This window comes from Dasypus novemcinctus, chromosome 9, assembly GCF_030445035.2.
Source record: "Dasypus novemcinctus isolate mDasNov1 chromosome 9, mDasNov1.1.hap2, whole genome shotgun sequence".
Classification (NCBI taxonomy): domain Eukaryota; kingdom Metazoa; phylum Chordata; class Mammalia; order Cingulata; family Dasypodidae; genus Dasypus; species Dasypus novemcinctus.
Window position 1 is genome coordinate 31,862,438 of NC_080681.1, and position 20,942 is coordinate 31,883,379.

The following is a 20,942-nucleotide window of genomic DNA, read 5'->3' on the forward strand; positions in this document are numbered from 1 at the left end:
CACCCCATAGTCAATGGTCCACATCATAGCCCAGACTCTCTCACGTTCCATCCAGTGGGCCCTGGGGGGATCTACAGTGTCCCGTAATTGTCCGTGAAGCACTATCCAGGACAACTCCACGTCCCGAAAACGCCTCCACATCTCATCTCTTCCTCCCGTTCCCCACACCCAGCAGCCCCCATGGCTACCGTTCCCACACCCATTCCACATTTTCTCTGTGGACATTGGATTGGTTGTGTCCATTGCACACCTATGTCAAGTGAGGGCTTAGATTCCACATGGGTACTGGATGCACTCTTCCCGCTTCTAGTTGTAGACACTCTAGGCTCCATGTTGTGGTGGTTGACCTTCTTCTACTCCATGTTAGCTGAGTGGAGTAAGTCCAGTAAGTCAAAGTGTAGGAGCTGAAGTCTGTTGAGGCTCTGGGCCTGGGTGTCATATTATCAGTCCAGAGATTCAAATCCCCTACATATATCTTAAACCCAGCACCAACTACAATTCCAATAAAGTAGCATGCAAGTCTTGTGAAAAGAGATCCCCTCTGAGTCCATTTCCATCACGCAGAAACACCAGCTCCAAAGAAGGGCCATCTGTCATGGCAGTGAACCCCTTCTGCCATGACCATAGAACCCGTGGGTCTCTTTATCCCTCAAAAGAACCAATACCTGGGGTTGTATCTACCTTATCTGTCTCTTAGACTCTGTTCAGTTGTACATAGGGGTATTCCTTCTGACAACCTCCAGATTCTTTTTTAGAGACTCACAGCCTTATAATCTCATTTCTCCTTTCCATTTCCCCCTTACATTAGGTCAAACCGCTTCCAGAAGTCATGTTATTATATGTAGACAGGTATATTCTGCTGTTCTGCATTGAATCTTTAATTCAAGGTCATTTTCTAGTTGCTTCTTCAGCTGGTATGTGGTAGTGATCCCTCGGTGCCAGGGAGGCTCATCCCCGGGTGTCGTGTCCCACGCTGGGGGGAATGCATCACATCTACACGCTGAGTTTGAGCCCTGGTTCCTTCTGGTGGAAAACAGCACTAGATGCATTTCTTACTGCTGGGGTGTCCATGATCCCAGGCCCTTTTCAGTTAACAGAACTTGGGGATATATGTGTGTATCCACATAGATGTACACACATTTTCATCTATATATCTCTATCTATAAACTGAACACTCTAAGTCACATCAAAACCCCCTTTTCCAATCCAGCACCACAGGGCTCATTATAGTTTTCTGTCTTTTCATACTTGCAGGTCCCTTCTCCAAGAGTGAGCCACCTGGCTTCCATCACTTCCAATTTATTTGTCCATCTGACCAATACTCTTGGGTGTAAAAGTCCCCCATCCCCGCCACATCCCTCTCCCATGAGGACGTCCTCCCCACCCTCCGTGGGCGTTGACATGCCCCACCAGACTGCCCCTCGGCAGGACGCCCTCCTCACCCGCTGGCGCTCCTGTCCTGCTCCAGACCGCTGTGGCTCTTCCCTTACCCCTACCACAGCTGCCCGCCTTGCCCTGCCCCACCTAATGGCTTTAGGACTGAATTGTTCAGGAAGGACAGACGATGGAGAAAGAGGTAAAAGGTTGCCATCTATTTGTGCTCCATGAGGTCAAGGACTATCTATATTTTACATTTTTCTGAATTCTGGAGAGAGGCTTAGGGAGTAGAATTAACAGGACCAATTAGAAAGAGAGGGTGAGAAATTGGGTAGAATTTTGCAATTCGGTCTTTAAAAAATAAATGCCGTAGGTTCCCTGAGCATGGAGGTGAGGGGTGGCGTGGGGTGAGGTAGGACCTGGCTTACCATATGTTTGCTAACCAAGAACTGTTTAGACAAATAGAGTCAGAGTCCCAGACCACCACCCTGGAGGAGCCTGGTCCTACCTGCTCATTTTACAGATGAGAAAACAGAGGCCCAGAGAGGTTATGCAACATGAGCCCCTTCTTGTCTCTTCAAGATGAATTATGCTGTGAGCGCTGGCCTGGTGGTGGGCATCTTTGTTGGGTTCCAGAAGAAAGCATACACTTCTCCCAGCAATCTCCCTGCCCTCGTTGCACTACTCATGTTGTACGGGTAAGTTGTTTGGGCCAAAGCTAATGCCACCAAAAGAGAAGCCAGGTGAGGGGGATTTCTGTTCTCACAGGAAGCCTGGAGGTCCTGGTGTTGGCAGCATGCAGGAGTTTAGCTTCCAGTCCTGGGCAGGGTATGCGGCTGCTATCCAGGAATCGGCCTGACTTCTGTTTCTAACTACAAGGACCAAAGTATGTCTAAGGTCTGGCCTATTCAGGTAGGGAGAAGCCCCAACATGGTCTGAATCGCCTTCCATTCAAATGGTTGCCTGGCCCAAGTCTGGGAAGGAAACAGTCATATTCCAGTTCCTCCCCCAGCTCTCATTCCAATTCCTCTGTGGCCAGTCTGCCCATGTCAGCATCTGCAGCTGTACTGGCCAAGAATTGTTTGCACGCAGTTGAAGACTCCTTCTGAAAAGCTGCTCTTGAGTTAGGGTCAGGAGATAACTTGGGGACTAAGTCCAGTCAAATTATAGACCAATTCAAGCAACTTTATATTCCAGACCTATCACTTCCTATTATGTGTAACAGGGAACAAGCAATTCATCCCATCAGGGCGCCAGTTTCCTCACCAGTCACATGAAGATAATGGTATCCTTCCTATGGGGGCTTGCAGAGTCTTGCCAGAGCAATGGTGTCCATTCCGATCTCTTGGAAATAGAGAATTCAGGAAGTAGCATGGCTGTGGAGCATCAGCTCCAGCAAACGGTGAAGATGAGCTTGCTGGGAACTTCAGTTCTGCTTTGCTGACCCAGACTAGAGTGGGAAGAATTGCAGGGTAGAGAATCATCCTATGTATCATATAAATCTTCATAATTTACAAATGACATTCATAGCAACTGTTTCCTTTGCTCCTCCCAGCACCCCTTGAGGTGGTCAAGACAGACATTATTATCTTCATTTTAAAATGAGGCACAGAGACTATGGGATGGAGTGTGTATTTCTTCCCACTGAGACTCTAACCAGTTGAAGCATTTCACCTCGTATGTGAGAAAATGCATTGTATCTAGAGGTGCAACAGATGCAGTGAAAATTGGAACTCTATCCCACTGAGTTGTGTCCTTTCAAACAGGTGGGCGGTCATTCCCATGATGTACCCAGCGTCCTTCCTCTTTGATGTCCCCAGCACAGCCTATGTGGCCTTGTCTTGTGCTAATCTGTTCATCGGCATCAACAGCAGTGCCATCACCTTCATCTTGGAATTATTTGAAAACAACAGGGTGAGCATGATTTTCTTGGCTTCCTTGTTTAAAGGGCAGGATAGCAGAGAGTATGTGTTGATAAGCAGGGCATTTGGAAAGCTCAGTGCTCAGTGCTTCCTGTCCTCCTGCCCTCCCTTGCTCTCTCTCTTTCTCCCTCTCTCTGTCCTACTTGTTTATTTTGTGCTCTTAGTATCAAGGTTGTCTGAGCTCATTCTGTAAACCATAAATGACCTTTCATGATCCGACACTTTTAGATTTGTTTGCTCTTTTTGAGATTGCCCTGGGGACTTTGGGTGTTAGGTTTTACACACACACACACACACACACACACACACACACACAGGTAATCCATTCACGTGATTCCAAAATTTTAAAGGGATAAAAGGCCACACAGTGAAAAGTCTCCTTCCTGTCCCTTTTTTCCCAGTCACCAGTTCCCTTCTCTAGAGGCACCCAATAGTTCCAATTTCTTATGTGTTCTTCTGGAGGTGTACATGCACATTCACATATATTCTTTCTCCCAAATTTTCACACAAATTATAGCATACTAACATACTCTATCCTATATGCAAGTTAATCCTGATGATAGGGTTAGGAACTTATGGTGCTGAGTGACTGCTTTTTATGAACCATAAAATCCAGTTTTTCCCATTCACACTCCCCAGATTTCTCCCTGATCAGAGAGAGCTGGCCATAGCTGAATCCTGAAAAAATTTAAAAAAAGGCAGTGCCTCCAGGGTTGCCTTTCCTCCAACCCACCGTGCTGTGTCTGCCACAACTGCCTCCAACATTCCCAAGGATTGGAGTGCTTGCCCGTGTGCCTGTGTCCCCAGCAGCCTTTCCAGCCTCCCGCTCCCTCTATAGCTCTTTGCAGTTCAGAGGGTGGCACCAGCCAACACATCTGCACTGCTGCTCTGTGACCCTGTCCCCACTGCCACCTCTGGGCCCTCCTGGGAGAAGGGAAGGCAAATCTGAGGCTGAGGTCCCACAGCCAGCCACCGAGTCCCATGGCCCTCTTGAGATCCACTGTTTTCTAGATCTTGTTAGGCTTCCTGTGGTCACTGAGCAAGAAGTGAAAGCCCGATTGTCCCACGCACAGTCGGATCAAGTCACAGTCAGACCCCAGAAAGGGGTGGGTGAGAGCACAGAAGCAAGCAATGGCTGGAGGTCTGGGGGGCTGAAAATGCTGTGCTCGGGAGCTGTTGTGTTTTAAACAGAATTACAGCTCGCTAAGTCTGAAGAGAGGGTGTTACTTCAGAATAATTAAATAGTAAGTCTAAAGCAACTTAAGAACCCTCTCCCTCCTGCAGCTACACTCATTTAGCCATCATTTACAGAGCATACCCTCAGCCTCCATAAAAGCTGATTGCTTTCACCTAAAGTATCAGATAGATACTGAAGACATTCTCCATACCCCAGAGGAGGTTCCCCAGATGCTAGTAGCTTCCACCCCTGCTCAGTCAAAAGGTATTTCCTAGGTGTATGCATGTAGTAGATGTGTCAGTATAAACAAGGAGCTCGTGGTCCAGTTGGTAAATGACCTGCACACCGAATTAGCAACTGATATAAAACGTGGTACTTGCGATTGTATAAGACAGTGTGTGACTGAATACCAAAGGAGCACAACATTTAAAATGCTACAGAGCAGAGCAGATCAAAAAGGCCAGGCGCAGGGTCAGGAGAATAGATGTGGAGCCTTGCCCAGAATAAGCTGAATTTTATCAACCCAATGGATAAATACAGCCATGCCCACTACGAACCAATCACTGTATACAGGGTGTTCAGGAAGGACACAAAAATGATTAGGACCCACTTCCTGCCTTCCTAGGGGTCACAGATTAGTCGAGAAAATAGGCAAGTAAAAAAAAAATTAATCATCCTGTGTGATAAGTACTGTAAGAGAGCAATGGCTACTTTACCAGGGGAATCTGGGGAGGTTGATGAGGGAAGGGGCTATTTGAGCTAACTTTCCAAAGAAGGGTGGGCATCTGCCAGGGAACAGAAGGAGAAAGAGCATTCTTTCCTGCTAATAGCAGATAACAGAAATAGCCAGTGTAAGGGCCTAGGGGCAAAAGGGCCTAGTACAGTCCAGGAAGGGGAGATAGACAGGCAGGAAGCAGTGTGAGCAGAGCGGAGGAGCCTGCAGAAGGTTGGGGTGGGGTCGGGCCAGATGAGCTGGCCTGGAGTAGGCAGCAGCAGCCTTGCCAACACTCCCAGCCCGGCCACCTGTAAACAAGTCCCTTCAACCCACACAGGCCCCATCTGGGGTCTCCGGCCTTCTTTTCTGCTGGCGACAGCCAGACAATGGCACTGCCCGCTTTGAGGAGCTGCTAAGAGCATTCCCAGGAGTGGACACTTAGTAGCAGAGCAGGGAGAAGGCTCTGGCCCCACTCCCTCCAGTACAAAATGGGCTGAGCCAGAGCTGATCGCAGAGTCCAAGTGGAGGGAAGCGGAGAAACGCCGTGTGTACTCCCCGCTGCTGCGCCCCCTGGAGATCAATGCCTTGGAGGCATTTGTGCCAAATGAATCTGCAGGGAGAGCTCCCCAAGAAAGAGACTAGAGGAAGGCTCTCTCTGCAGATTCCTGCTGTTGCCCAAAACGTCACCTGCGGTTTTAAGGGGAAGAACTGGGACCTTCCCCACAGTTAGGTCCAGTGCCCAGCGCTGGGCAGAGCCCGCGTTTAGGAAATGCTGCTTGGCTAGCTGAAGGGAGCAGGCCCCTGCCACCCAAGCGTGCGGGGAGCCCGGCCCCTCCTGCTGTTACTTCGGGACAGCCATGCCAACCCTCTTGGTTCGCTCCTGTGGCCAGTCTGGCCGCGGGGACCCCTTTGTGGGCCGGCCTTCCCCTGGCCCCGCCCCCTGGGGGCACCCAGCCCCCACCCTGGTCAGGCTGTGTCCCTGGGCTTCTCCCTGTGACTGACGAGCCTGGCTCCCTGTGTTTCAGGCGCTGCTCAGGCTCAACGCCACGCTGAGGAAGCTGCTCATCGTCTTCCCCCACTTCTGCCTGGGCCGGGGCCTCATTGACCTGGCGCTGAGCCAGGCCGTGACAGATGTCTATGCCCGGTTTGGTGGGTGGCCCGGTTTGGTGGGTGGCGTGCAGGGCGCGCCCTGGACCTGCGCTGGGGAGGCGGCGGCAGGATTCCCACATGCAGCTGCAGTCCGGACTGGGGGTGGGAGCCTGTGCTCGGGGTAGGACTGTCCTGCCACTTGGAAGGGGTCGGGGGGCCTCTGTTTCCATTGCTGAGCCATGGGAGGCGTGGGGGGCAGCGTTTACGCTGTGAGCCCCCAGGATGAAGTGGCCACTGGGCTCTGCTTGACAGTTGGCTGGGGCAGCTAAAGGGCGCTCGGTTCCTGTTGAATTCTGGGTGCCTTCACCCCCAGGCGAGGAGCACGCTGCCAATCCGTTCCAGTGGGACCTGATTGGGAAGAACCTGGTTGCCATGGCAGCAGAAGGGGTGGTGTACTTCCTCCTGACCCTTCTCATCCAGCACCACTTCTTCTTCACCCGCTGGTAAGTGCCTGGCAGCCACGACGCAGCTTCCCACGGATAGGGCCCTTCTCTTTTCTCACGAGCCGCGCTCCATGATGGCTTTTTACTTTAGCAAAGCCAGGCTCCTTCTGAATAAGGCAAGGAGGCGAGACAGGTTTAAATAGGGATGCTAGAATTTGTGAGGAGTCTAAACTGTAAAGTATTTTAAATGCAACGTGGTTATTTCAATTTGGATGATAACACTGCAAATGCCAATGGTTAAAGGGGTTTCCAAAGTACTAGTAAATAGACTGATGTATACATTAGAAAACAGACAAAATAGTCCCCACCCTAATTAGAGACAGTGAAGGGGTCAGGCCAGGGAAGGAGGAATAATTTGGGTGCTTTGCATGAGGAGAGTGCAGCCAGGAGCCCGACTTCTCCACCTCCAGTCCAAGTGTGGCCATTCTTCCCCCAGGCCCTAGCAGCCCCAGGCTTATTCCTGTTCTCAAATTGAGCCTGGCCCTACATAAAGAAAGGCTCTGAGGACCTGATTTTAGGCTTTGGTCCACAGGGAATTCATTTACTGGAAATGAATCTACCTTTCTACTCTCACAGGGTTGTGGTGAGGATTAAATGAGATAATAGCTGTCAACACACTTGGAATAAAATGACATGATTTGGAAGTGGTTCTAGTTACAGGAGACAGTGTGAGAAACTGTCCTTGGGGTTCCCTCAGCCCTTGCTGGCCCCCTCTGCAATTTTGGCCTCATCTTTAAGAGGGTTGGGGGTGGGGGGGTCCCAAACAGACTCATCATCTTCAAACTGATATGAACACAATTGAGTGAGTCCTGCCCTGCATTAAGCTCTAAACAGAACCAGAGAAGCATACAGCAGTCTCTGGGTCCAAGAGGCCCGCTGCTGGGGGAGGGGCAGGCCGGACCCATAGAGAGAGGTAACCAGGCAAAAAGAGGGGACAGGAGGGAGAGAGACTGCTCTTGGTAGGTGTGGCCATACCAGGCAGTAAGACTGACACATGGAATGCAGGGAGTGCAGTATACCCGGAAAGGTGAGGGGGAGGAATGAGGAGGAGAGCCTGGAGAGGTGAGTCAAGCTAGGACATGAAATGCCCCATCACCACGATGAGGATGTAGGACTAAAGCCTGAGGGCCACACATGGTCCCCAGGGCTGGAAGCAGGGAGGCTGGACAAGAGGCTATTTTGGTACCCAGGTAAGAGACAATGGTAGCTTGGATAGGGGCAGGGCATGGGGAGAGGGAGAAAAATAAGTCCATCCATCAGATAAATAGTAAGAGGTTCATTAGAGAAGACGTGGCTGGTGAGGGAGGGAGGAAAGACTGTAGCCCACAGTGGTGAGGGAGAGTTGCAGAGAAGAGGCTGTGTCTTTCAGGATGAGGAGGATTCTTTTTGGCAGAGCAAGAGGAACAGAATGTTGAGGGAATGGAAACCCTTGCACAGAGGCTGGGAGGTGGGGATGGCCGACGTTGGCTGGGGACCAGACATAGATGCGAACGGGTTGTGAAGGAGTTGGTACAAGAGAGAAGTGGGAGAGAAGGTGGGAAAGGCAGCTGAGCCCTGAGTGCAGGCATCTGAGATTCCAGCTAGGAGTTAGGGCTTTACCCCACAGCTGATGGAATACTGTTTTGGTTTGAGTCTTTTGTGGACCCCAGAAAATTATATTCTTAAGCTAATCCATTCCTGTGCATGTAAACCTATTTATTTTTAGACCTTTTGGTTAGATTCAGTTAAGGGACCCCTTGATTAGATCCCTTTTTATTAGATCACTCTAGTCAAAGGCCTTTCATAAGATTGTGGGGCCCAAGGTGGGTCTAATCCTCCCACTGGAGTCTTATATAAACTGAGGACTTAAAACAGAAACAGACAGAGAAAGAAAGCTGCCGTGTTACCCTGCCATGTGAGAGAGGACTCCGGGACAGAAACCCTGAGAGGCTGAGTGAGAGGCCAAGAGAAATCCTGATAGGCTAAGTGAAAGGCTGGAGACTGGGATAAGTGAGGCAGGCAAAGGCTGAAGAGACATAGCCAGGGGAGAAGATCTGCCAACACCTGACCTCTGGTGAGACAGCATCTCTGATGATGCCTTGATTTGGACATTTTCATAGCCTCAGAATTGTAAGATTTTACCCTAATAAATTCCCATTATAAAAGTCAACCCATTTCTGGTATTTTCCATTGGAAGTCTTTAGCAAACTAAAACAGAAATTGACACCAAGAGAGTAGGGTGCTGCTGCTTGCAAGTAACAAAAATATTGGAATGGTTTCACAAGTGGGTAAGGGGTGGATTCTGGAGGAATCGTGAGATGCTTGACAGAAAAGACCTAGATTGCTTTGAAGAGATTGTTGGTAGAAATATGGAAGCTAAGGGTACTTCCAGTGAGGCCTTAGATGGAAATGATAAATGTATTATTGGAAAATGAAGGAAAGGCAATCCTTGATTTAAAGTTGCAGAGAACTTGTCAAAATTACTCCTGATGTTAGATGGAAGACAGAATTTGGAAGTGATGAGCTTGGATATTTATCTGAGAAGATTTCCACACTAAATGTGGAAAATGTGGCCTGATTTATCCTTGAAGCTTATAGCAAAATGCAAGAGGTAAGAGATAAGCGGAGAACTGAACTCCTTGGCACAAAGAAACCAGACATTGATGGGTTAGGAAATTCCAAGCTTTTGGAATCTGAGTTCCCAGAGAATAATGCCCCATGTGAGGATTTAACTGAACCAAGCAGCCATTTCCTTGAGAGTCAGAATTGGAAATGCAGTTATCCAGAAAGGATTTTTGGAAAGTCCTGTTGTCTAATGGTTGGGACCCTTGTAAACTGCATGCAAAGTCAATAAGCTTTTTTTGAGAGATCTGTATGAATGAAACCACTGTCAGCCTGGACTAAAAGGGACAGAAAAGGAAGAGATTGAAAGAAAAACAACTTCAAGAGCAAAACCATGGAAACTGAGGTCTGAACTTAAGACATCCTCTCAGTCCAAGAGAGGACCCCACCCATGTGTGCAGAAAGGGTGCGTTTGATCAAGCATTTGAAGAGGGTGGGCCTTCCGTCCCATTGTTCAGGGAGTGTTCGGCCACCCCAGGCTTCCAAGAGGGTAAGGCACATTCCCCAGAGGTTGGGGAGAGTTAGATCACCACTCCACTGTTCTGAGCCTGTGCCCCCAGAGATTAGGGAGGTTGTGGCCATCCCCCCAACATTCTTGGAGGGTCAGGTCTAGAGCTCGGCTGCCACCCAGCTGCTTTATGAGGGTGGAACCAAGAAGATGGCTACTGGGCAAGCCTTTGAAAGGTATGGGACACCTGCTCCAAGCCCTGAGATGAAGAAACCATCATTCTAGAGATGACTTTCAGACTTTGATATCCAATGGAGTATACCCCGCAGGTTTTCGGACTGTTCAGGACCTGAGGCGCCTGTTTTCCTCCCTATTTCTCCCTATGGAAATGGAAATATGTATCCTATGACTATCTCTTCAATGTATATTGGAAGCAAATAACTTGTTTTCTAAGTTACACAGGTCTACAGACAGAGGAAAATTTTGCCCCAAGGCAGACTGCTTGCCTATAACTGATTTTTATGAGATTTTATACTTAGCATTGTTACTGAAATGATTTAACGTTTTTTGAAATATTATGATGGAATTAATCTATTTTGCATTTGGAAAGAGCATGTATTTTTGGGATACAGAAGGTGGAATGCCCTGATTTGAGTCTTTTGTGGACCCTGGAAAAACATGTTCTTAAGCTAACCCATTCCTGTGCATGTAAACCTATTTTATGTGGGACCTTGGTTAGATTCAGTTAAGAGACCCTTTGATTAGATTAGATCCCCTTTGCTTAGATAGCTTTAGTTAAGAGTCATTGAGGGAAGCAGATTTGGCTCAACTGATAGAGCATCTGCCTATCATATAGGAGGTCAAAAAACTATTTTATGTGGGACCTTTTGGTTAGATTCAGTTAAGAGACCCTTTGATTAGATCCCCTTTGCTTAGATAGCTTTAGTTAAGAGCCATTGAGGAAAGCAGATTTGGCTCAACTGATAGAGCATCCGCCTATCATATAGGAGGTCAAGGGTTCAACCCAGGGCCTCCTGACCCATGTGGTGAGCTGGCCCACGTATAATGCTGATGTGCCCAAGGAGTGCCATGCCACGCAGGGGTGTCCCCTGCATAGGGGAGCCCCACATGCAAGGAGAGTGCCCCACGTGGAGAGCCACCCCACGCATAAAAAGCACAGCCTGCCCAGGAGTGGCGCCACACACACACAGAGCTAATGCAGCAAGATGATGTAACAAAAAGAGACACAGATTCCCAGTGCCGCTGTCAAGAATGCAAATGGACACAGAGGAGCACACAGCGAATGGACACAGAGAACAGACAATGGGGGACGGGGGTAGAAGGGGAGAGAAATAAATAAAAAATACATCTTTTTTTTAAAAAATCTTTGATTAGATTACAGGGCCCAAGGTAGGTCATCATCCTCTTGTGGGAGTCATGTAAACTGAGGACTTAAAGCAGAGACAGACAGAGAAAGAGAGCTGCCATTTTATCCTGCCATGTGAGAGAGGACTCTAGGATCACCTACAGCTGTGGAAAGACAGAGAAACCCTGAGAGGCTGAGAGAGAGGCTGAGAGAGGGGCCAGAGGCTGGGATCAGTGGAGCATCCTGAAGCTGAAGACACAGCCCAGGGAGAGACAAACCATTTTGCCTTGCCACGTGGCAGGAGCCCAGGATCTGCCAATAGCCGACCTCTGGTGAGAGCATCTCTGATGATGCCTTGATTTGGACATTTTCATAGCCTCAGAACTCTAAGATTTTACCCTAATCAACTCCCATTATAAAAACCAATCCATTTCTGGTATTTTATATTGGAAGACTTTAGCAAACTAAAACAAATACCATTAAAGTTTCGGGGACATGAAAAGTTTGGGGAATTTACCCCATGGAAAGGTAAATTTAGCAATGTGGACAGGAGGAAATAGGAAGTTTGCCTGGTAGTAAGTAAAGTCACTGAGAGCTTGCCATGGATGAAGGGTTTTAGTAATAGTAACTGCTACCAGGTTTTGAGTCTTTAATCTGTGCTAGGCACGGAGCTGAGTGCTATCCATGGATTATCTTATTTCATCTTTACCACCATCCTGTGAGATGGATATAATCTTCTCCCTACCACCACCACCACCACCACCACTACCATTTTCTGGCTGAAGGAACTGAGGTTTAGAAAGATTCAGTAACATGCCCAAGATACCACATGAGAAGGCTGGGTTTGGAGCCCAGGGATGACACTGGAGGTGAGCCTTGACTTCTTTACCTAATACTTTTCCTAGTGGCAGCCTGTTTTAGGGTCCAAGCCATAGGGGATGGCAGCCTGGGTTGGGGAGGAGACATGAGAACAGAAGAAAGGTAAGATGTCCACCCAGCCCAATCCTGTTTTACTTCCTTCTCATAGGATTGCCAAGCCCGCCAAGGAGCCCATTATTGATGAAGACGATGATGTGGCTGAAGAAAGACAAAGAATCATTAGTGGAGGAAATAAAGCTGATATTTTAAGACTAAATGAACTAACCAAGGTAAGGGAGTAGGTATGGGTATGTTAGTTTGGAGGTAAGTGCTTGTGGGACCCAAAGATAGCACAGCTTTGTAATCTGTCTTCTATAGAATAAACTCTGTGTTTAGGCAGGTTTTCCTTATTTTAGGTGGGGTTTCAGAACTTGTCTTCTGAGAACATCTTTCCCTGCTATTTATCCTGGGTACTGACACAGGTCTCACTGGGATCCCTCACGGAACATCACTGGTCTTTCTCTGTTCTGTTTCTGCACCACGTGGATCAGCCTCAAGCCTCCACTCCTGGGTGACGGGACCCTCGATGTTTCTTTCCCCATGCTCTTGGCACCTCTCTAGATGCCCGTGTCAATATTTAACTTCCTGGTGTTGCTCGTTTTGCCTAAGCCATCCTTTAAACTTTGCTTCCTCTTCCCTCCCTACTCCAAGCCTGTCTCAGTTCTAAGTTAGTGTCTCTGCATCTTGCAGATTTATTCAGGCACCACTGGTCCAGCAGTGGACAGGCTGTGTGTCGGCGTCCGCCCTGGAGAGGTAGGCACTCTGGAGACCACACGCGAATGAGCTTCAGCAAATCAATTCCGGTATACGTCCCTTCTTCCCTCTAAGCAGCATTGTCCAATAGAAATATAACACAAACCACGAAGAAATTTAATCAAAAGAAAAAAAGAAAACCTCTGAATTTTGCCTACAGCTAGCCCTGCTGGGGGAACTGCCAATACTTGTGTGATGTCATTGATCTAAACCTTAAACCCTCTGTCATTCTCCAAGTAGAACTGTGTGTGGAAACTGCTATCTCCTCCTCCATGTCTAACTACCATTAAATCCATCCCCTCCTCACCACCCTACAGCTGCTTCCTTGGTTCAGCCCCCATTTCCTTTTCTCTAAGACAGTTACCATAGTCTCCCGACTGTTCTTGAAGCTTCCGTCCTTCATCCCCTCCACTCCATGCTACATACTCTAGGTGAGGTCTTTCTAAAACCCAGTCTGAACACGTCCCTGCCTAAGCCCATCAGCATTCCGCATTGCCGCGGAGTGCAGTCACAGCTCCTCTTCTTGGCCTGCGAGCCCTCGATGGTCTGCTCCTTCCAGTCCTCCAGCCTCATCTCGCTCCAGCTCTCCTCCGACATGCCTGACAAACCCAACTGCTGCAGTTCTGATTCATTGTAGCTTCTTTCAGCCTTGTTTACCTTTCCCCTCTGCCTCGAACAGTCTTTTCCAAATAGAGCACCTGTAAAATTCCTCCTTACCTTTGAAAATACAACAGAAAATCATGCTTCTTGGAAGCTTTTCCTGGCCCTCCCATGGAGAGCCGAACCTTGTGAACTCAGCTCATAATCGGAGTTCCTGCGGTGTGTTAGGCTCTCGCTGGCTCCACGTCTTTATCTCCCCGTTAGACCGTACATCCTTTGGGGGAAGAACTATGGCTTGTGTGCTTTTGCCCAGTACCATTCCTGGTACATTGCAGGGCTGAGTAAGTGATGCATGAGTGGAAGGAAGGAAGGGCAGAAGGAAGGGAGGGAGAGAAGGAGGAAACTCCACTTCGCTAGGGTGGGCCCAGTCCTGGTTTCCCCCCTCAGTGCTTTGGCCTCCTGGGAGTGAACGGTGCCGGCAAAACCACCACATTCAGGATGCTCACTGGGGACACCACGGTGACCTCCGGAGATGCCACTGTAGCTGGCAAGAGGTGAGTGCCGTGCTCTTCCTGCCACAGCTCCTGGGCCAAGGCCCTGCCCCAGCACAGGGAGGGCATATCTGAAGGGGCTTTGAGGTCCTGAAAGCCCTGTGCAGAGGAGCACGCCTCCTGGAGGGCATGATCCACAAAGCCCAAGACATAGACCCTCGGGAGAAATGAATTGAACTGTTACTGTTAAGAGTGGCCTCCTTTCTTGGAAAGTTCTGGGAAGCATTAAGTCAGTGGTTCTTAATCTTTCAGAAGTCATGGACTCCTTTGAGTGTCTGATGAACATTTACATCCTCTTCCCATTGAAATGCTGTTGCATTTTAATACTGTTGCTCCCATTACCCCCTTCCACCCAAATTTGCAAACAGTTTCAGGGACTTTACTGAGCCCTAAAGCACATTTATGATCCGGTAGCAACCCCGGGTCCCAGGTTCAGAACTCCTGTGCTGTAGCATCTTTACTTTGGGCTGGACTTCCAGGGTTTAAGGACCCTTACCTGCACTGGCTGCTGCTTCTGTGCTGATGCTTGGCATTGCCAGGCAAAGGAGTGTAAAGAGAAGCAGCATGTGACTGCTGCTCTGTGCCATAAGGCATGTTTGACCTCTATGGGACATGACAGAGAGGATGAACTCTCGCTTGTTTGCTTCTTTACTGGCTGCTCCTGGGATAGAAATGCTTGCACACACTCTATGTGCCTGAAGAAACCCCCTGCCCTGGTTTTTAAGTGGGTCGAGCACTGCTGGCATGTGCCTGGCATCTGCGTGACTGGGCCTCCTTCCCTCACCTGACAGCCATCCTTGGCATGGCCCAGTGCCCCCAGGGCAGGGGGCATCCTAAGCACCCTTCACTGGCTCAGACAGCACGGAATTGGTTCCCCAGCCTTCCGTGGCCATCCCTGTGTGGTGGCAAAGAGATCACCAGGGAAGGAACCAAGCTGGGTCTGTCTTATCTGCAGCTGCAGCTTAGCCTGTAACCCAGCGGGTGACTTCACAATGATAACAAAACAAGCAAGGGGTAAGCGCAAGATGTAACAGGACTTTACCATGAAACCACAAGTCGTAATCCAAATAAGACCCAAGTCTGATGTCCAGGAGGTAAAACTGAGCTAGAAGCTGGAGAGATACTTAGGTTTAGAGTCCAGGATTGGGGATCTCTGGTGGGATAACTTTTGTGAATTTGGCTAAGTAACCTTGCTTTTCTGGGTGAGATGGCACAGTCACAGATGAGGTAGCTTTTGTCACCGTGGGGCACTGTGTGGCCTCTCTCTGCCGCATCCTACTACATCCACCCTTCAGTCACAGACCCTAAGCTGTAGGAGGAGAGGGAAGAGATTAGACCACATAGTCTATGACAGTTTTTCCCCACTAAAGCAATGTATTTGGTGGTGGAGGAGAGTGTCTTAGAAGGAATTGAAAGCACCCAGTCCACTCCATCCCTTCTGCCTGCCTGACTCTTGCTCTGTGTAGTGATTTGATTAATTCCCATTTCATCTACTGTATCTCTGCCAATTAATAAGGATGGAGAAGTGTGTTTTCAGTGTGAGGCACCCATCTTCTCTAGCTACTCCCCAAATGACTGAAAGGGATCAACAACCACTGATTATTTTCATAAACCCGATCTTCCCTTTGATTCTAAACTTGCACGTGAGGTGGCACAGTCAAAAGCCAAAGCTGACTTTTGAGTAACAGGTATTCAGTTTATCTTAGTCATGGAAACTGGGAAGGATCTGACCAGATGCAAAGCTCAGAACTCCTGTAGTTCATCAGTTTCTAACCAAAGGGTCTCTGCTTTGATTCCCACGTAGTGCACATTTCTGAAGCAAAGCAGAAGGAACAGTTTCCTTATTCTGTAGGCAGAAGATTCTCCAGGTCCAGCTCTATAGTCACTCCCTCTAATTGCTTTTTCTTCTTGCAGTATTTTAACCAATATCTCTGATGTCCATCAAAATATGGGCTACTGTCCTCAGTTTGATGCAATCGATGACCTGCTCACAGGGCGAGAACATCTTTACCTTTACGCCCGGCTTCGAGGTGTACCAGCAGAGGAAATTGAGAGGGTAAAAAATAGTTTGTTGAACTTAAGAATTTGGTAAACCATAAGTCTCTTTGATGAGAGCAAATTCATTAAGAAATGGGAAAGCTCTAGCACACAATCCATTCATTCATTCAGCAAATGCTTGCTGAGTGTCTTCTATGTGCCAAGTACTGTTCTAGGAGCTAGGGATATATCAGGGGAAAATAAATGAAAAAAAAAAAACTACCTTCATTTTAGACAAAACTACATATGCTTTTAATCCAGCAATCCCATTTCTGGCAATTTACCCTGAAGATATATTTTCAGCACTACGAAGTACATAGGTACAAGGTTATTCATTGTGTTTGCAACTGCAGAATATTGGAAACTACCTAAATGTTCAAGCATAGGGACCTACAGACAATAAAGTCTTATGCAGCTGTAAAAGAACAATTAGGGAGATCTCTATGAATTGATACAGTTATTTCCAAGAACTACTGTTAAGTGAAAAAAGCAAAGTATAAATGAGTGCATGTGGAATGCTACTTTTTATATAAGAAAGAAGGGAAAATAAGAGAATACATATACTTGTATCTGCTTATCTTTATAAATAGATATGCAGGGAAAATAAACCAGAAAACAAGTATGGTATTCTATAAAAGGGGAATGAGATAAAAGGGAAACAGGATAACACTTCTCTGAGGGTATCTTTTCATATAGTTTATACTTTTGGAAGCATGTTAATGTTCTACATATTAAAAAAATAAAACTAAATAATTAAGTATGGGAAGGGGATAAAAACAAAATCAAACACAAAACCTAACACTTAAAGCAAATTGAACCACATTATCCCAATCATATTTCAAATGTATACCACTGTCACACTTAAAAAGAAAGAAAATAAAGAACTAATACAAGTGATGGACACAGTATTTGACTATATACCCTCAGTCTTGGGCCCAAGAGGTGCTAAAAAAGGGGGTGGGGGCATGTCATGAGAACACAGGAGCCAGTCTGAAGGGTTCCCAATGACCACATATGAAACAATTTGAGCATCAGAATAATTAAGTATCATGATAAATTATAAACCATGTGAAAAAAGTAGAAATTCACAAGTTCATTCAGTTAATAAATAGATAAATAAATGGGAGAGAAGGGAGGGCTCTTGCATACAGATAAATGCTGAAAGCCAACTGGTTAGCATGGAGGAAGTTTTGGAGTTGGAAAATTGGCATTTTGCAACCAACATAGTAAAGATTTGATTGGACAAGAATCCTTAATGGACGCTAAATCAAGAGGATATTTTTTATGAGACGCAGGATATTTGTTTCTCCCCACTGATATATTATTATTGCAAGGGGGAAATATAATAATAATAATTAGGTGACACCTTGACTGAGTGATCAAAATTAACATCACCAGTGAGGGGAAGATGGACATCTCATGCCTCCAGATGTGGTTCTCTGAAAAAGACATAATTTCATCTAGTAGTATTCTGACTTGGAATGTGTGACCTGAATCACGTCATGAGGAAACAACTCCAAATGAAGAACATTCCATTAAAAAAAATCAGGGACTGTATTGTTGAAAAGTATCAAAAGTCATAAAAGACAAAGGAAGGTTATAGAAATGTTCCTGATTATAGGACACAAAAGAGACAAAATGAAAAATACCTGACCCTAGACTTCATCCTATGCTGGAGAGAAGAAAGTGTTAGGAAGGACATTTGGGCCAATTGACAAAACCGAACTATGAATGGTAGATTAGATAACAGCATGGTAACAATGTTAGATTGACTGATGTCAATAACTGTATTGTGGAAAGTGGATGTGGCTCAAGCGATTGGGCTCCTGCCTCTCACATAGGAGGTCCATGGCTCAGTTCCTGGTGCCTCCAAAAGAAGACAGTGAGCTGGTGCGATGGGCAGGTGTGGCAAGCTGACACAACAAGATGATGCAACAAGAGACACAAGAGGAAAAACATAATGAGAGCCACACAAAGCAGGGAACTGAGGTCGCCACATAAGCGATTAGGTGCCTCCTTGCCTCATTGGAGGTCCTGTGTTCGGTTCCTGGTGCCTCCTAAAGAAACAAGAAAGAGGAACAGACACAGCTAGTGCAAGCAACAAAGGGGGGTGGGGAGAGATAGTGTAAAGCCTTTAGAATAATGTATGTCACCTTTAAAAAAAATAACTATTGTGATTATGTAAGAAAATATCTCTATTCTTAAGAAATACCCACTGAAGTATTTAGGAGTGAAAGGCCGTATTTCAATCAGAAAAAATATTTGTGAGTATGTGGGTGGGTGAGGAGAGTAAAGGGTTTATGAATGTTCCTTGTACTGTTCTTACTGTCCTTAACATTTCTGTAGGTTTGAAAGTATTTCCAAATAAAAGTTTGAAAAGAGGGAAGTGGCTGTGGCTCAAGCAATTGAGTTCCCATTTACCATATGGAGGATCCCAATTCGATCCCTGAGACCTCCTCGTAAAAAAAAGAAAAAAGGCCTCTCAGACCTGAGTGGAGACAAGCAAAAAAAAAGACAATAATGCAACCAGATTAAAAAAAAAAAAAAAGAATAACCCTACCTTTATGGGCTTATATTCTAGTGGGAGGGACAGACAATAAACAGATAAATAAGTAAAAAATATAGTATATCAAAGAGTGAAAAGTCCTTATGAGAAAAATAAAGCAGGGGAGAATTGTTGGGGTAGAGTTTGCACTTTTAGGTAAAGTAGCTCACAGAGAAAAACTTCACAGGGGAAGTGACCTTTGAATGAAGATCTAAAGGAGGTGAGAGGCTGAGCCATGTGGCTATCTAGGAGAAGAGCATCCCCCTGGCGAGGGTGCCAGAAATACAGAAGGAGGACGCCTGGTGGGCGGGTCTCCACCAGCTTCAAACCCGCTCCCCCCACACACACAGCTGTTATTCTCTATCCTAGTTCCCTGTTGAGTTCCTTCAAAGCACAGTCATAATCTAATTATTCTGTTTATTTTGCTCCTCTGTCACTGCCCCTTCCCTAAATGTGAGTGCGGCAGCAATGGCTACACTCACCATTATTGTCCAGTGCCTGGTATGGCGCCTGGCTCATTTCAGGGACTGAATACACATTCGTTAGATGCACAAATGAACGTGGGAACCTTCCATGCGGAGGAGTCCTTACTGATTGCCACAGCAGACTTTCACCCCTCAGGCCCGGGTTCCAGTGAACTGGCTTAGTTTTGCTGTTTAAGAAAGTTCAGGAAAGGTAGCTGCCCTCTTGACCCCTTGTCCCTCCATGACTCCAAAACACAAGGCCTCAGGTGGGCCCATCTTCTCAAATGGGCCTGAGGACTCTTCTTTCCACCCCTCCGTCTGGGACATCGGTGAGAGGCGCTGTCTCGCTCTTTGCAAGGCTGAAGGACACTTCCCAGGAGGCTGTACCCAGTGGGTACAGAGCTGACTGAGCCCCACCGGGGTCTAAGGCACAGAGTGGAAAGGAGCAGGAGCTGGAGGACGTGCGCCTGCGGGCGGCCCCGTGTCAGCCCGCCTGAGTGCCCTTCTGGTGGTGTGGAGCTGAGATGCTGAGGCTGCGGCTTGGTGGAGGCTTGGCTTGCTGGCTTGTTGGCTTCGCCAGATGAGACTTCTTTTTCTTCCCCAGGTCGCAGATTGGAGTATTCAGAGCCTGGGCCTCTGTCTCTATGCGGACTGCCTGGCTGGCACCTACAGTGGGGGCAACAGGCGGAAGCTCTCCACAGCCATCGCGCTGATCGGCTGCCCGCCGCTCGTGCTGCTGGTGAGGGCAAGACCTGTGGGCCCCGGGGCCCCGGGAGCCTACACCAACAGCAGTGTCTGTTTCGCTGGGGGAAATATGCCCTGCATCAGCCAGATGTAGGAAATGCAGGGTTTCTAGTCTTGACTGTTTTCCACTATGAATTTTTTAGCAAATGGGCCCAGGTTTTGGATCACGGCTTGTGTACGTTTCTTTTGTGCCATGACAAAGTACCAACGAATTGGGTGGTTTCAAACAGCAAGAATTTATCATCTCCTAGTTCTGGAGGCTGGAAATCCAACACGAAGGTGTCAGGAGGGCCATGCTTCCGCCAACAGCCCTGCCTCTTCTGGCGCCTGTGGGCGGTGCACGGGGTTTTCTACCCAGGGTCACAGGATGCTCTCCCCCTTCTCTCTCTGTCTGTGTCCAATTTTCTCTTCCTATTAGGACACAGTGTATTGGATTAGGGTCCACCCTCATCTAGTTTGGCTCACTTTAACTAACAAAATATTCAAAGATCCTGTTTCCAAATAGGATCATGTTCATGAGACCTGGGGTTAAGACTTGAACATAGTTTTTGGGAGATGCAATTCAATCCATCACACCAAGTTTGGTGAAACTGGAGCCATGACACACGCCTGCTGGGAGGTCCTTGGAAGTCTTGTGAGGCCGTGGGCCGACAGGGAGGTTCAGCCGGCTCTGGAATGTCCAGCCTTAGTCAGAATTTGCTCCTGCCTGAGGAGGTCTCCTTGTGAGTAGAATGGACAGGAGCTGCCGACCTGGGCCAAAGGCCGATGACGAGCTGTCCCTGGTCCTGTGACTCTCAGCTGAGCTGGACCAGGCCCGAGGCCACGGCCCCATCAGGTCTGAGGTTCATGACGCCTACGTCACAGGCTGGGAAGGGAACCCCAAAAGCCATCTGGCCCACCTCCCTGCCTCCCTACCAACAGATGGGTAGTTTCTTTCTTTGAAGGATAATTTCACACTGTCTGAGCCGACTTTAACACCCTCCTGGACTGGAATGCGTCTGGAGGTGTGCCGCGTGTCTCCTTCCTCCCCTGACGCAGCCCCCCCGCCTTCCCTGCCCTACACCTGGGGGCCCCGCATCTTGCCCCGCTGGGCAGTGGCTGTGTGCATTGTCCATTCACTGTCCTCGATGAC

General features: G+C 47.7%; 1 protein-coding gene across 1 annotated transcript in view; it reads left to right on the forward strand.

Moving 5' to 3' along the window:
• Positions 1–20,942, forward strand: part of ABCA4 (ATP binding cassette subfamily A member 4) — a 110,561-nt gene that overhangs the window by 81,154 nt on the left and 8,465 nt on the right. Inside the window, exons 32-40 of the mRNA XM_058302953.2 lie at positions 1,960–2,075; positions 3,144–3,291; positions 6,217–6,340; positions 6,654–6,783; positions 12,226–12,346; positions 12,807–12,869; positions 13,917–14,023; positions 15,935–16,076; positions 19,671–19,805. Coding sequence (XP_058158936.1) covers positions 1,960–2,075; positions 3,144–3,291; positions 6,217–6,340; positions 6,654–6,783; positions 12,226–12,346; positions 12,807–12,869; positions 13,917–14,023; positions 15,935–16,076; positions 19,671–19,805 — 1,086 coding nt within the window. The remainder of the gene's footprint in view (positions 1–1,959; positions 2,076–3,143; positions 3,292–6,216; positions 6,341–6,653; positions 6,784–12,225; positions 12,347–12,806; positions 12,870–13,916; positions 14,024–15,934; positions 16,077–19,670; positions 19,806–20,942) is intronic.